Genomic DNA, 15,834 nt, shown 5'->3' on the forward strand with positions numbered 1-15,834 from the left:
GGAGGTTAGGTACATAAAACTGTTTTGTTTTTATCCATCTATCCATTTTGTAACCACTTTATCCAATACAGGGTCACAGGGGAGCCAGACCCTACAGTATACCAGCAAGCAGACAGGTGCAAAGCAGGACACACCCTGGATGGGACACCAGTCCGTCACTGGTTACACGCTGACATAGACATGAAAATACTCACACCAGAGCCAGTTTTCCCAGAACTCAATTAAATTACTAGTACAGTATGTCCTTTGAACTGTGGGAGGCATTTCACCCTTTTTCTCCACTACATCACAAAGCCTTAATAGCTACAATGCCATTAACAACTGAGTTAACCAAAAGAATAGTACTCTCTTGTTATAATTAGACTGAAAGACTGTGTATTTGAGTTGTAAAATTACTATTACTATAGTCTTATCACGTGTGTTGTCCTGTTTTTTTTACTGCCTTCAAACTGATTAATTATCAGTTCACTGCAGTTAAGTTGCTTGTCTTTGTGTGAATAATGACACCCGATCAGATTTTTGTAGTTTTTTTCTCTCCTTTGTTGTGCTGAATAACAAAAAAGAAAATTCTTTTTTTCCTTTCAAACAGAATTTGGGTTATACTGACAGCTTTCATTTCATCCTTTAAAATCAGGTTCTTAATTTATGTTTGAAGAAACCATTAAGTTTCTGTACATAAATGTGGTATGTTTCACTACCTGTATGGTTGATTTCAGATTTGAATGATAGAATATATTAGTATTTTTTTTTTCTGGTGCTCACTTTCATAATCTGAAAATCTGTTACATAACTGAACATATGGTAGGATAAAATATTAACTAGACGTTAGTTTTTAATATGCAAATAAAATGCATTAAAATTGATATTAATTCAGTATATTTTATAATAGCACATTATGTTATCAAATACATGAAAACATATGATGGTTGGATGTTGTGTTACATACACCTTTTCACTTTAATGAAATGTGTGATAGAAGAGAAAGAAGCAGGAGAAGGAACAAATCCTTACTGCTCTTAATGGAGATGTTAAACAAGTTCTGGAGGAGATGAAATAGTAAACACATAGTTCTTGTCACGATTATAGTCCCCCCTCCTTAAGGGTGCTCCAGCCCTTTCACTTAAGACTTTATTCTGTGCACCTGATTCCTATTCCCAGCCCACCTTAAAAGCCAGGCGCTGACCCTCATCCGGGCTCTGCATCTGGTTTCCGTACCATGCGAGTCCGGGACCTGGAAGCGCCTGGTCCCGTTAAGATTTTAATCTCTGTTCCTGTTTCTGTTCCCTGTCCGCCGGTTCCGACCCGGCCTCTGGTTTTAATTCCTTGTTTTGATGGATCTCCTGGTTTTGGACTTACCATTTGTTTTGGATACTCTCTAAGGATTACTCTTTTGGATTGTTCGCCTCGGCCACACCTCCCCCGTGCACCAGTGCACCTTGGACACTCCCCCCTGTCTTCAGCACCGTATTCCTGCATGACGTTTCCCTATTGTTTCTTCACCTTTCGGATTGTGTCGTCCGCATAGGGTCAGGAAAGAACTGTTCGTTATAGTTCTGCTTTCTTAAATTTAAATATTCACACGGTGAGAATGAGCCTCCCTTTCTAGCACTAGGTGTTCCAGTCTTTTTAGAGACAGATTTCTCTCCTCTCACTCTGCATTGCCAGACCTTACCTTTGTCACTCCTACACCTCTTCTACCTCCTCAACCCCTCTGTCTTGCCTCCCTTTCTAACTCCCCACCATTTGCCACATCCAGACCACAACGGCAGTCACTTTCTCACCTCCCCATGAATTAGAAGCTCTTCAAAGAGAAAACAACTGGCTCCCTGCACCTGCTATGCTGTCCTCCCTTCTCCAGTTCTCCTGATGTGATCACCACTCCCTGGAAAGCGAGAACAACCACAGCCACTTCCTCTCCCCCCTACATTTTGTTTCATCTAATGTCCAACCCATGTCGCAGGTCTCAGCCTGTCCGTATTTTTGTCTATCCCCCTTCCCCAATCCTCGTTTTCCCTCTCCTAATAAAACCCCCTTATGGCTGATGATGCCCTGAACACAAGTCTGCACTGGGCTGGGACTCCTCATTCTCCACCTTCCCTGGCCTTGGTGCCTGCTCCATAATTTCATAATTGTATTTTGAAAATTGAAGTAGCTCAATGCATAGGGTATTCAGTGATCAATTTGTTTTGGAACTTTGACCGTGTAAAACTACTTTATAGAAGGAAAAATAATTAAGGTTATTTTTTCCTTCCTGGTACAATCTAAGAAATATAATACAAAGGGTACAGTATTATCAAAGAATTAATCAATACCTATAAAACTGAGAACAGCAAAAGATGGCTCTTTTAAATACTATATGGAATGTGGTTTGACAACAATTATCTCATCTAAGGTATATCCCTTTGCCCTTAGGACCTTTGTTCAAATAATACACATGACATTTTCAAAGATTTTTTTTTGTATTTTCTTCCCATTACATCTCTGCTAAATCACTTTTTATTCCCGCTCAATGAGCTGTGTTATTTGAGTTTACCAAGATCCAGAAGGTCATTATACTAGTCCTCTTGGACTTTGGCATAATGGTTTTAGCCTGGATTTAAATCAAGATGCACAATGGGTTTTAATCACAGATAATCAGAAATAAAATTAATAAGATGCAAATGTGCCTGAATTAGATAGATAGATACTTTATTGATCCCGTGAGGGAAATTGCAGTGCAACAGCAGCTTAACACAGACAACACAGCAACAGTGTAACGAATGAATACAATCAGTACAGTGAGGGGTGCACTAAAAGAGTTACTCACAGTCCGGACACACAAAGAACAAACTAGAACAGAACAGTACACAGAAAAATCGTATCACACATATGAATATAAATATAGATGTAAATATAGATATAGATATAAATGTATTGCACAGGTCCCTGGCATATATTGCCCAAAAAATGGAAAAAAGAATTACCTTTCTTAATTGCTTTATTATATTTTAAGTTATAAAAATATACAGCAATATGTGTGATGTACATCTCTCTGGAGCAGAATGAGTTCCCTCCCTATTTAAAAAAGAGGAAAGTGCTTTAAAAAAATACAACAAAGCTCATACAAATATTCAATGTGCAATCCATTGTAGTGTGTAAATTTGAAATAAACATTTGATTTAGCGTAGATTATTTGCAGGTAGAAAAAAATAAGCACATTTTGTAAAATGGGCAAAAAGATTTGAAAGTTACTGTATATTGCTTGTGCCCACAGATAATAAACCCAGTGCTATAAACCCAGTGTTATTATATACTGCTTTTTACATTTATAAATTTATTATCTGACTTTATTTTTTTAACAGCACCCCTTTAACACTCTTATGAAAAGCACAAAATCACCCGCTTTCAGCTTTTGGCATTTTTTTAGGTACCTTACAGCTTTGTAAAATAGAACATTTCCTGAAGATGACTGTTGGTCACATATTTGTGTTTTACTAAGCAATTGTACCGGCTTTGTTCTTTCTTTCTTGTTCTTGCTACCTGTTTGTGCTTCTTGTAGCAGCCAGGTTACACAGAGCGACGCCAGTGAAGTTGTAGCGTTTTGTGTCTTTTGTTTCTTGGGATGTCAGAGTGTCGAAGGGGAGCACCATGAGAAGGCAGTGGAGCTCCTGAAGGCCGCAAAGGACACTGTGAAGCTGGTGGTGCGGTACACCCCCAAAGTGCTCGAGGAGATGGAGGCCCGCTTTGAGAAGCTGAGGACGGCCCGGCGCAGACAGCAGCAGCAGCTCTTGCTACAACAGCAGCAGCAGCAGCAGCAGCAGCAGCAGACGCAACAGGCCCAGCAGAACCATACGTCGTAGGTGAGGCTTTTCATTGCTTTGGCCCCTAAGGAAGGCAAGACCCTTGGGTAAGCCCTTTCCCCCTTTTATTTGCAAGGTGACAGCGTGAGGCCGAGCACTTCATATCATGGTATGAGTGGATGGGGCTCATTTGAACATTCATTTTGAATGTCTTTTTTAGAATCACGATTCGTGTAACTTATCTGGGCATTGTTTGGAAAACTAGATGGTGTAGAATGATTGGTCTTTTGGTGCAGTGGACATCTAGGAAGTAGTGCTGTGTTTGCTCTGACCCCATGAGCAACCGTGATGGAGTCCTGGCAGGAGCTGAACAGAACTGTACCCGTCGCATTTGCTCCTCACCTCTTTAGGCATTAGACTGTAAAACAAAGTTTCAAAGACACTAGAATTTCAGATAAATTTAATTGCAGAGGCCATTATTTTTCACCAGATTTTTATAGGTAACTATGAGTGCTTGTGAGTCTATAGCAAGCTCTAACACAAACACAGCAATGCTAATGGTGTTACAAAAAGATATTTGCAACAGTTTGTGCTTTTTTTCATAAAGCATTATTATTATTATATTATTAGTATACTTTTATCTAGGCTGGTTTATTTCTGAAAACTACTGAGCTGTAAAAATTCACTGCATTAGTTCTATAGTTCAATGGAATGAGTAGCTGTATAAATCAATATTATACAGAAGGTATTGCAATGAGCAAAAGATGATGTAGCATTTACTTATAGATATGTCTAGAAGTATCCTTACGTGGCAAGTTATCTAGTTTGACCACATTAACTCTCCTATGGAGGAGATTAATGGGCCTCATTTACAAGAGGTAAATTAGTGCAGAGAAAAGGGAACGAACAACTAATTGAGCTTGAACTTGAGCAACTACATCAGCATCAGCGTGGCGAGCAGAGATGCTCAGGTTTTGGGGAGGTGTAAGAAGAAATGACTGAAATGAATGGACTGAGAATGGGAGGGAGCAGAGAGGTGAAGACAGTAATCCAGTAGGTGTCAGGGAACCGATGGGTAGAAGGGGAGGATTCTTATGCATAGCCGTGAATCCTGCAGAATGTGGGATAGCACAGGAACAATATCCAAAACACGTAAACCAGGGGTTTGGTCGATTGGAGAAGCAATGAGTCCAGTAGCCAGGGAAATCAAATAAAGATCGTCTGAAAAACTAAAGCCAAGGAGCGCGGTCAAAAAAGGCAGGAGCAAAGATAAGGAACCGGGAGATCAGTCAAAATCAGTGCACAAGAGAATACTTCGGGAGGCTTCTCAATAGTGAACGTGGGTTGGTGAGTGAGGGAACTTTAAATACTGAAGGGAAAGGGTCGTGGTTGGATAATTGGTCCCGGAGTGAGATTTTGTTGAATCTGGTGCATGCGAGAATGTGATGGGTTCGATTAGGAATGAGATCGTGAAAGAGTGGGTTTGGGAATGTCATGGCGTTTACAAGGGAGAGTGTAGGTCTTGACAGTAGGTAAGGACAAATACATGAAACTGGGTGATTGCAGAAGTACAGTAGGTTGCCCACGAAGAGCATGAAGAAGTACAGTAGGTGTCATACTGGAGGAAAATGATGAGAAAATATTAAGAGCTAGCAGCAATGGAATGAATATATTTGTTTTCAAACTGATGTAAAAAATGTAAAGCATTGACAGAATAAGATGACAAATCTTAGCTTCTTCTGAATTAGATGTTTTCAAGGCATCTTCTACAATGGCAGTCTAATTATATTCTTGAGTGGTTGGCTGCAGCCCTGAGATGCAACAGAGCAAGATATTGAGTGGAGAATCAGATGGCCCATTGGCCTGAACATTACTGTTGTGTTGTAACTATTGTAGTTATAGAGATAACTCTGTTTCAGATTTTATCTCTACAACATCTTTATGTTCTCTAAAGTAGGTACAGATATTCAAATGGGGGTTATTGATTTGTACAGAGAATTGTTAGAGAACATTGCGGAGTGAATCCATTCTCTCCTGCTTAAAGGAATATTAAACTCTTTTATCATGAACACTCCGTGATCATAGCAGAAATATATAATTTTCTTACCTAGCCATCAATCATCTGCATTTATGCCAAAAAAGATCTTATTGAATGCTTTAATAATACTTTAAAAAACCTGAGATTATGCAATCATACTACTGCAATTTGCCTTCAGAAATAAAAAAATGCTGTGGTAGAGAGATGAGATACATTTGAAACATTACAACATTTATTAATATGTCAGTGAAGAAATGTTTTATTTATGGTTGTATTTAAAATAGTTTCTACTGCCCAAGATGTGATTCTTTATGTGGAGAAAATGCACAAGATTATTTGTACATCCAAGGGGAAAATAAAACACAAATAACTCATAAGTAGTTATTATTATTAAGAAAACAGAGAAATTCCTAACACTGGAGGAGAGTTGATTTTCCAGCCTGTCAGCAGAGTGAAGCCCAACACTTGTCATCGACCTCAGGGTGAAGACCTGTAGAGCAGCAAGTACTGCACAAGTCTTAGGAAGATTCAAAACTGAAAGACTGGTATGAGAGCTGGAGGCAACGGTTATCATGTCAGATTGTCGGAGATTGTCAGATTTCTAATCCCAACCTCTGGCCAAACACTATCAACTACGTAACCCACTGGCTGTAGAACATTGCAGAGTACAAGACTTAGGTCTCTTGCATCTGCAGCAAGGAGAGTTACCAAGAGGAGGTTAGGATCCTGAGGGAGAGTAAAGGGAAAAACTGGACTCCATGCAGATAGTACCCTAGGAACTGAACCTAGAGCAACAGACCCATAAGGCAGCGATGCTAACCTCTGCAACACTGTGCTGCTTCTCACACCTACGTAAATCTCTGTGAAATGAATTCTAACTAAATAGGAACATATGGATTTCACAACTAGGAAATCCAGAAATCATTATTGTCAAAATACTCTCTTCCTTAAAGTACCTTCCTTTTAAGTGTCAAATTACCTTGACAGATTCTGGTCTCTTAGTGAGCTGAAAGAGGAAACTGACTTGCGGTGCAATTGCTTCTTTTTCCAGGTTTCTCCTGTCTTACTGTTTCCGTACCTGTGTGTGTGTGTGCTTGTTATCCTCGCTTTTATTTCTGTATGTGTGTTCTATGTTTGTTGATTTACTAATTGAACTCAGAATTAGTTTATTTTGAGTTGAAGATTGTGTGGTCACCTGGATATTTACCCATTGTTTCTGCTTCAGTGAGCTGATCCAATAAAGACAATTTACAGTAGGCATTCTTCAAGCCTGCCATTTTTATTTTTTTTAAGAACAAGTAATAGGTTTATTCCATACTGAAAAGCGAAGAAGAAAACAACGTTTCAGCCCTGGACCTTCTTCAGCTATGAAGAAGGCTCCACAGCTGAAACGTTGTGTTTTCTTTCTTCTCTTTTCAGCATGGAATAAACCTATTACTTGCTCCTTTGCAACCTATGCATGCTGATGCAGCTACCCACCTGAATTATTTTTTTTAGAATGGGTTGTTACTTAAAAGAAAGGCAAATTTAAACATTCATCCATCCCCAAACTGCAACAATACAAACTGGTAATTCTGCAATAGTGTTCCACTTATTTACATCTCACAGCTATTAAGTTTGCAAATTATTCTGAGCACCTCAGTAGCAATTCCAGTTCGTGTCTGTTTCTTGTGTTGGATCATTATTTACATTATAAGCACTAACAAGAAATCTGTTTTACTATTCAAAGATCTGTATTGAAAATTAGTGACTAGAGGTCCTACCAGGAATCACGGCCAAGTCATCATGAGCCAAATGACACATGTACAGGTATATTACTTAGCACCCAGGGAGCTCATCACAATATGTACTGCATTAAGATCATACGTGTCCTAAAATTAAACATGACAGGTCCTTCATGTTGGCTTGCCAGGAGTGGAAATCATTTTTTTGTTTAATTTTATTTGCAATCAAAATTAACATTTTTTTCTGTGGCAACAGCAGGTGCAACTGAAGAGAAAATTAATTAGCTAACATTCCATGGTTTAAAAAGACAAAATGAGTCTTTACAGTATGTATAATAATAGGACACCATAGAGATACAGATGATTAAGTGGCTTTAGAAAAGTCAAGATTTTTGTTAGCATTCATTTACAGACCTCTGATTTTGATAAAGATGTAAAGACGTAATACGATGGTGCAGTGGTTACCATTGCTGCCTCACAGACGCTTGAGCCTAGGTTCAGTTCTGGATCTGGGATGCTATCTGTGTGTTTGTTCTCCCTGTGTCTGTTTCCTCTGGTTGCTCCAGTTTCCATCCACAGACAGACAGACTTTTGTCTGGGTATATCTGTGGAAAAGTGTGTTACTCTCTGAGTTATTTCCTTTTTGGACAAATTCTTATTGGGTTTTAATAGGACAACAGACAACAGCCAGCTGGCAAAAAAAGCAAACAAGGGGAAATGTAAGGACATATCAAACAGATTATGTAAAAAAACAACAACATTTGTCTAACCTGTAATAGTGCCAAGCAGTCTGGTTGCTCTTGGCTGCATTGAGCAGCAGGAATTTTGGACAATCATACCGTTTCCCATATAAAGATGACTCAGAGCAGTTTTAGAGATGAGAAAAAAAGTTCTATGGAGATAAAACTTGTCCTCTAGTACCTGCTACTGAGGCAATTTAATGAAAGATCCTGGTGCCTAATTGGTTTAATTAATGCTTGCTTAATTAAGACCCACGAGCCTAGTATGATTTAGAATAAACCTGTCCTAGATGAATTATTACAGCTGAAAAGCCCAGATGTAATATTTTTATTTAAAATTAATTTTAAAAACTCATAAGGTACTTCTGGGGCATTGTAAGATTGCCAACTGAACTCCCAGCTGCTTTCCCCCAGATAGATCTACTGTATGTATGATGGAATTAATTTATAGTCATTTTTAAGTATTGTAGTGAAAGTGAGATGGAAAATATAAAACATAACACAAGGTAGTGAATTCATTTTTATAATGGAGATCTTGTACATATATTATAACCCATGAAGAGGATCATCTAACTGGGTAAATTTTGATTTTATTCAGAAACTCAGACATTCTTTTTGTGAATTTGATGAAAATTAGAGGAGATATTAATGGTTAAACAGGTGAAACCTGAGGCTTGTGACTGTACGGGCACATGGTTGGAATAGAAGCCGTTCTAGTGGCAGGATCAGAGGCATAAACACTGATTTCAACTACATTATTTTGTATCCAGAAGCTCTATATTTTCCAAAGCTATTACATTATTCCACGAAATTGGGAACTGAGGTGGAAATATGAGACTGAAGCAAAATAAAGCGTAAAGCAATGTATTATGTTGGAAATCCTATCAATGGGAGCAATACTGGCATGCTGTCTAATAGCCTCAGCTATTGGTTCTAATGATTGGACAAGCAATAGAGCTGATAATAGGTATCCTTAACACATTTGTGCTGAAAGTGAACTTGAGGAGCATAACTAACACAGTCTGAATATATGCCATATGATCATTTGGACAAATGAATGGTCAAAGCCAAAATATTTAGGTACAACCTAAAGATTGTTGATGGCCATGCTAGCTAATCAAAGGCCTTTACTTCTTCTAAAGAAAACACTGCACTGGAAGCCAGCTGATGAAGCATCAAGCTATAGTAAGCAAAGAGTCTTTTTGAAAAGTCTGGCCATTGTGTATAATGTATTCTTCACTTGACAGTGGGTTAAGTAATGACGTGTGGCTTGAGTTTTCTAACATGTTTTTACCTTTTTAAGAAGGACTTAAATGAAAGAAGAGCTAAAGAATTAAAGAACTAGTCTCCAGAATGAAAATGTATCAAATTTCTACTTTTGCATGAATCAACCAGCCTTCACTTCCTTTGAAGTTATGGGACCTTCTAAGAGCTTAGTCTGTTCTGAAATCAATAGAAATTAATGTGGGCATTTATTCTTCATTTTCAGAAAGATAAAGATAACACAGAAGAAACGTTTTTTTTAATTCTTCTTTGAGAACAGCTAGGTATTTAGCCTTGTTCTCCTGATGTTACATTTTATTTTTAAGGAGCAAAAACACCTTTTAAAGGCTTTATTCGGGAATAGGAATGAGCAATTATACTGTATATGGTGCTAAAGGAAAAACAATAGTATGGCAGTAGGAAAAAATAACAGAGAATGAAATTTCAGTACATCTTTGACAACATTTTTCTCATTTCTTCTTTAAATCTCACGCAGGTATGGAAACTTTCAAAGACAGAGGAGAAAAGTGAAACATCTGAAGAATATGTCTAGTTTGAGTTGAAAAATTCTGATTAATGTCATGCCCCCATAACAAGTTCATAATCTTAATATTCCTACAGTGTAGTCTTAGTAGAGGTTAGAACCTGTGGATCAAAAGTATTAAGTGTAAAATGGAGTCAAAGATAAACAAAATAAAGCTTAACAAAAATAAAATAACTTTTGTTAAAAACACAAATAATGATTCTACTGTATATTGTTCTGAAAACTGTAAACATCAGCAGATTTAAATTGCTTTAAAATGAGTTGTTTGCTCTTTAATCAGCCAGTTTAGTTTGTTTCATTTATGATATAAAAGAGAAGAAAGAAAATTACATATTGCAGACATTTTAATGGCATAGAAATATCTCATGTAGAAATATGTTGCTCTCAGATTGTCTTTTGTTTTCTCTTTGCAGCTTTTTTCACAAGAAGAAAACCTAGAAGACATTCAACAACCAATGATGCAGTTTCTTCAGCGTAAGCAGCAGATTCAGTGAAAATACCAACTAGAAGATAGTTGCGTAGGAGTCTATTTCATTCACCTACTGTGTAACCGTAGTTTTTCAGTTGTGAAATGGAAAATGTATGCCACTTACCTAAAATGTTTAAAATGGTGCTTTTTGAATCACCCGTTAATATATATATATACATTATACTGTAAATGCCAGACAAAGCAGTATGGGAATTCAGATAACCTGCTTTGACTTCAAAGATTAATTTGAACTGTTTAACAGATGGAGTTACCAGCCTTTTCAACAAACTATACTCCATTTTGTATAGGGTTGTGATATTTCTTAGTTCCTGTTTCTAATTAAAAGTAACAAAACTGTTTTTGCCAGGATTTATATATATACAGTATTTATTTTTTGAGAACATTTTTTGATGTTGATGTCTGAAAATATATAAATAGACGTCACCTCTTGTGTCTAAATTTTGTTTCCAACGTGGATAAATGCAACTGTTTCTTAAATGATGTAGCATGTGTTTGTATAATTGACAAAATTAGATTTTATATCTAAACCTGCAGACCTAATTCTATCTAGCAAGAAATATATGGATTACTGCTTTGTTAATCAATAAAAGTCAACTATAATATCATGGAAAAACAAGAATATGCTCTGTAGAACATGTGACATACAAGTGTTTATCTGTTTTATAAATCAGAAATGTAAGTGTGACTTTTATTTGTATAGGCAGTAATTTATATTGCTGATTTTCTTTTTAACAGTTTTTGTTGCTATTACACATGAGCCTGATTTATTGTTCACCACATCTGTGAAATTGTTACATTTTGCAAAGAGTTTGTCAGGTTTTGTCCATGACTGCTCCAGATTAGAAAGTCTATTCTTCCAGTCCTATCAATGAAATGTGCTCAGAACAAGGAAAAAAAGAACTTCTGACATTTGAAAAAATATGTAACATGACATTGTTGAAATATTGCCCTTCTTTTTGAAACATTGATCCACATTACCTTTTGTTGTTGAAATTTTGAGGAATGTTCTATAAATATAAAATAATGCTTTGAGAGTTTAGTGTAGAAAAGTAAGGTAATAAAGCTTGCCAGATTTTTATAGCTTTTTCTGTGTTTCAATGTATATAAATATATTCCAACATTCCTATTTAAGAAGCACATTTATAAATGTATTAAAAATATAAAATGAGCTTGAATAGGCTGAGAGATTCACTCTTTATGCATTAAGCTTAAGATCATCTTGTTAAAGTTTTTGACATTTTTTATTTAAAGTCCCATTACTTATAGCTTATACATAACACGTATACTGTACATATGTGTATATTCATACTGTAAAACATATAATATAAAGTTCTTTTACTGTAGCTTACAAATTATTTGTAGCAAAGTGCATTCAGAAGATAAATTAGACACAGAGCTCATGTCCTATATGCTGGATACAGTTCAAGGGATAGATCAAAACGTTTTTTAACTGGATTGCTTGAAAACTTTGAAGAAAAAAAATGTTCCACATATTACTTTATAACATTAACAAGTAACATTGATACAGTGGGTTTTTATAATGAGCATCAAAATAAAGATCACTTTAAATTGCAACAAGTTATCAGGAAAATGACAAAAAGCTTATCCTTGAGAGGGTTGATCAACATCATGCTTTGCACCCTGTTGCAGATATTGCCTTGTGGGATTCTGTCCCATTCTCATCTCAGACCCCGGTAAAGCATGTGCCTGTTCTTTGGTCTCACGTCTGGTGAGCAGGGCATCCATGGCACAACTGTCACATTTTGGTCTCACAAGAAAACCATTGTTCCACAAGCAGGATAAGGATGTGTTTTGACCTGCCAGAAAATTGTCACAGTAGGAGGAGCCTAAGGGGAGGGCAATAAGTAAGATCCCATACTGAAGGCATTCTGTAGAACTAAACACTGCTCCCAGACTCTCTCACTCTTGGAACTCCATATCAAGTGGTCTGTTGTATACAATAGTTAGCATATTGATCTGCACATATGCACTGCACACACTGACATCCATAGGCATGGTCTACACAAAACCTCCCTAAATAGGACACTCCACAATAATCCACTTGAGGTGTAACTTACTCCTTTTCACACAAACTGTGGAGAGCATTGGGCCCTTGTGTGGTCTTCTGGCCCATAGATGTTGACTGTTTCCCTGAATCGCTGATGTGAGAGGTTGTTGTGACTTGACTTTTCAGATGCACTAAAATGTGTGGTATGAAAATGATCAAGAAGATGAAATATGATGACACAGTGTGTCAATTTTGCTGAAGTGTCAGGTGAAGTATATTCTTAGAGTCTGTTGAATATGTTCCACAGACACTGAAAAACTGTGGAACATCTTGACTGTGAACACCTCAGATGGTAAGCAAATGTGCACCCACTTAATCATAAGTCAATTAAACAGTTCTTAGAAATTCTGTAAGAAAAACTAAAATCAAATACTCAAATGTAAAGCACACAATAGACAAATAGATGCTGTTTACAACGAATACATCATAAAATATACATACAGTATGCACTACAGTATTTATTTTTTAATTACAGTCGTGTGGGATGTGCCGGTTTCTCATAGCTTCTCAGTTCTGCACTTCTACATTTTGTTATCTATTCACTTCATTAGTTGATACTGAAATCACTTTTAATTTGAGCGCTTCAGCGTTGTGAATCACATAATTCTTGACCATCTACCAATCTATAGAAAAAGCTTTTTAAGGTATGCAATAAAATAACTCCATCAAAACTACTTAATGTTCATCTGTGAAAGAGATACTGTACAGTTCATCTCAAAGATTACAAATATTAAAGAGGAGTTTATTCTCTTAGCAGTCACTCTCATGCCTTGGTCAGTTTTCCTGGGAAATGATTAATTTCATTTACATTCCTGACGAAAGAAAATTATTTTTTTCAAAATTAAAAGTTTTCAAAATACTGTATCTGAATAAAATAACAGCTTTAGAATTCCTTGAAAGTCCTTGGAACCTTGAAAGTCAATGAAAAAACTAGTTATATTGTTTACTGAACTAAAGAAGACTAGTTTTAGTTTTTGGTACGCAAATTATAGAAAATGCAATTGCTTGATTTCTATTGTATAATGATTGATAAATAAAATTAGGATATATGAACTGCAACACCTTTTAGAAATAAAGATATGGAACAATATGTTCTTTACAGTAACACGAATCCTGTTTCAATAATACTATAATAATATACCCCTGTAATGTACTGTAGGGTCTGGTTCACAGACATCGAATAATGACCTTTTATATTGCTACATTAATCTCACCTATTTAGTCCATTTTTTCCTCACTTTCATTTTTGAAGAAGCACTGCTGAGCATTATGCAATTGTTTAAATGTGTTTGTAAATAGAGATATGCTGTACAGTATGTATTAAAATATAATAATGTGTATTTAAGTCAGCTACTCTAAGTGTTAGCAGTTTTGTTTTACAAGTGTAATTGGATCACTGACCCCCATCTATTAAGGTTAAGAACTGGAAGTCGTGGAAGTACTTCACAAGCAATTAAATTCACTTTTGCTCCTATACGAAGAGGTGTTTTTATCTTTTGACACTGCAAGCTGGAGCAGTGAGAAAAAACATGAGGTTAGAAATGCCTCATTAAAAACCAAGGTTCTTGTCATGAGCTAAACTGTCATTTATTTGGGGGCAAAATGTCAAGTGAATCTTTGATTTAGCTATTCTCTTTAGAAGCATGATAAATATAACTCAATAGCTTATGTGTTCTCGCAATAATACATATTTTTTCTAAATATATTCCTAAGATCTGTACTTTAATTGCAGCTTTCTGCATTTGTTTAATAGATGGGGTTTGGTAAACAAATGCACAGTTCTTGGTGAACACGTGAATACCATTTACAAGCAAACACTTGCTGTGCCATAAACAGAACTGAGTCATGTGATCCTGAAGATGCTTACAGCTTGATATTTACATCTTTCACTTTGTAGCATTTCTGGGTATCATGTTATTTTACCTAAATATTGTATTTTCTCATTACTGAGAACAAGCATGGCAATGTTTCCAAGGATGAAGACACTTTCTAAAGGCTGTTTATAATGAAGGTTCAGTAGAAAGACAAATCCTAATGCCCACGTAACACCACCTCACTATATATAACTTTCAGACTTTCCAGTGTTTCAACCCCACTGCCACTGCAATATAAACCTTTTTGTTCATTTCATAAAATTATCTGACTGCCTCACCCACATGACCACATACTTATCAGTCTTTAAATGCAAATACATTACCATCTGGGGCATTGTCAGCATCTCTCGAATCAACTATATCTAAGTGTCTAGCTGCATCAGGTTACTTTGACATTAGTCCAGTCCCATCTGTACACTTTTTCATTTATTTTATACAGATAAGTATTTTTAGAAAACATACATTCTTATAACAAAGCAATACAAGATACAGTACCTGACACATATCCTAGAAATGTATGAATGTGTAACCCTGTCTAAACACTTCCAAACAACAGACAGCAGTTGCTAGTAAGTGGTTCCAACCTGGACACACAGGTTAACATAAATCACATTGAACCAGGTGGAGAAACTAGCTAGTACAGCTAAGAGACACTGCATTAACTACAGGAACTATACTTTCCATAAACTCACTAGGTAACTTCCCGATATGCATCTTCATCCCTAAGCTACCTGTTATTGTAATGTCCTGCCGGTCCCTTCTAGCGCTGGTGGCTTCACTGGTTGTCTGCTGTGACAGGAGTGCTCTCAGGATCCCGTTATTTCTAAACAAATAAGAAAATCCCATGGGAGGGTTTCCAGATGTTTCCTCAGGAAGGCACAGGACAGCAGCACTGCAGCTGTTAGCAGGGATCCAACTACCAGTGTGCATAAGGACACTTCTCATGACTCCTGTGCTACCACCTTGTCACCTGATTACAAACGCTTACTGCTGTATTCTTAGATTTCTTAAATAACAATGCCAAAGCACACCACATAAGAATCGTGTTTTATGTCTATGGAAAACTGAAACAATCCAATTTCTTTTTTCAGCCCTTGCCTAAATTAGCATCTGTCACGCCCTCTGCAGCCAGAGGGCGCTCCTTCTCTGTCCTGTCCCTAGTTTCCGGTCTGCTGTCCTTCCTGTCCCTCTCTTTCCCTTGGGCTATATATTTCCGGGTCTTGCACTCTGTCCTCGCTCAGCATTGACGTTCGGATGTCCTGAGACCCGCCTAGTACCAGGGCGCCCCACGTCCGCTCCCTGAGGGCATAGGTT

At 37.0% G+C, this 15,834-nt stretch overlaps 1 protein-coding gene across 2 annotated transcripts in view; it reads left to right on the forward strand.

Annotated features, from left to right (window-relative positions):
• The window catches only part of lin7a (lin-7 homolog A (C. elegans)), a 62,995-nt gene extending 51,339 nt beyond the window's left edge, over positions 1 to 11,656 (forward strand). Inside the window, exons 5-6 of one of the 2 annotated variants that reach the window (XM_015352916.2) lie at positions 3,609 to 3,835; positions 10,502 to 11,656. In XM_015352916.2, coding sequence (XP_015208402.2) covers positions 3,609 to 3,835; positions 10,502 to 10,526 — 252 coding nt within the window. In that variant the 3' untranslated portion in view covers positions 10,527 to 11,656. Of the gene's footprint in view, positions 1 to 3,608; positions 3,840 to 10,501 lie in introns of both variants that reach the window. The other variant, XM_015352917.2, reaches the window with a different exon arrangement.
• The last annotated feature ends 4,178 nt before the right edge of the window (positions 11,657 to 15,834 follow it).

This window comes from Lepisosteus oculatus, chromosome 7 (assembly GCF_040954835.1).
Source record: "Lepisosteus oculatus isolate fLepOcu1 chromosome 7, fLepOcu1.hap2, whole genome shotgun sequence".
In the NCBI taxonomy this organism is placed as follows: Eukaryota; Metazoa; Chordata; class Actinopteri; order Semionotiformes; family Lepisosteidae; genus Lepisosteus; species Lepisosteus oculatus.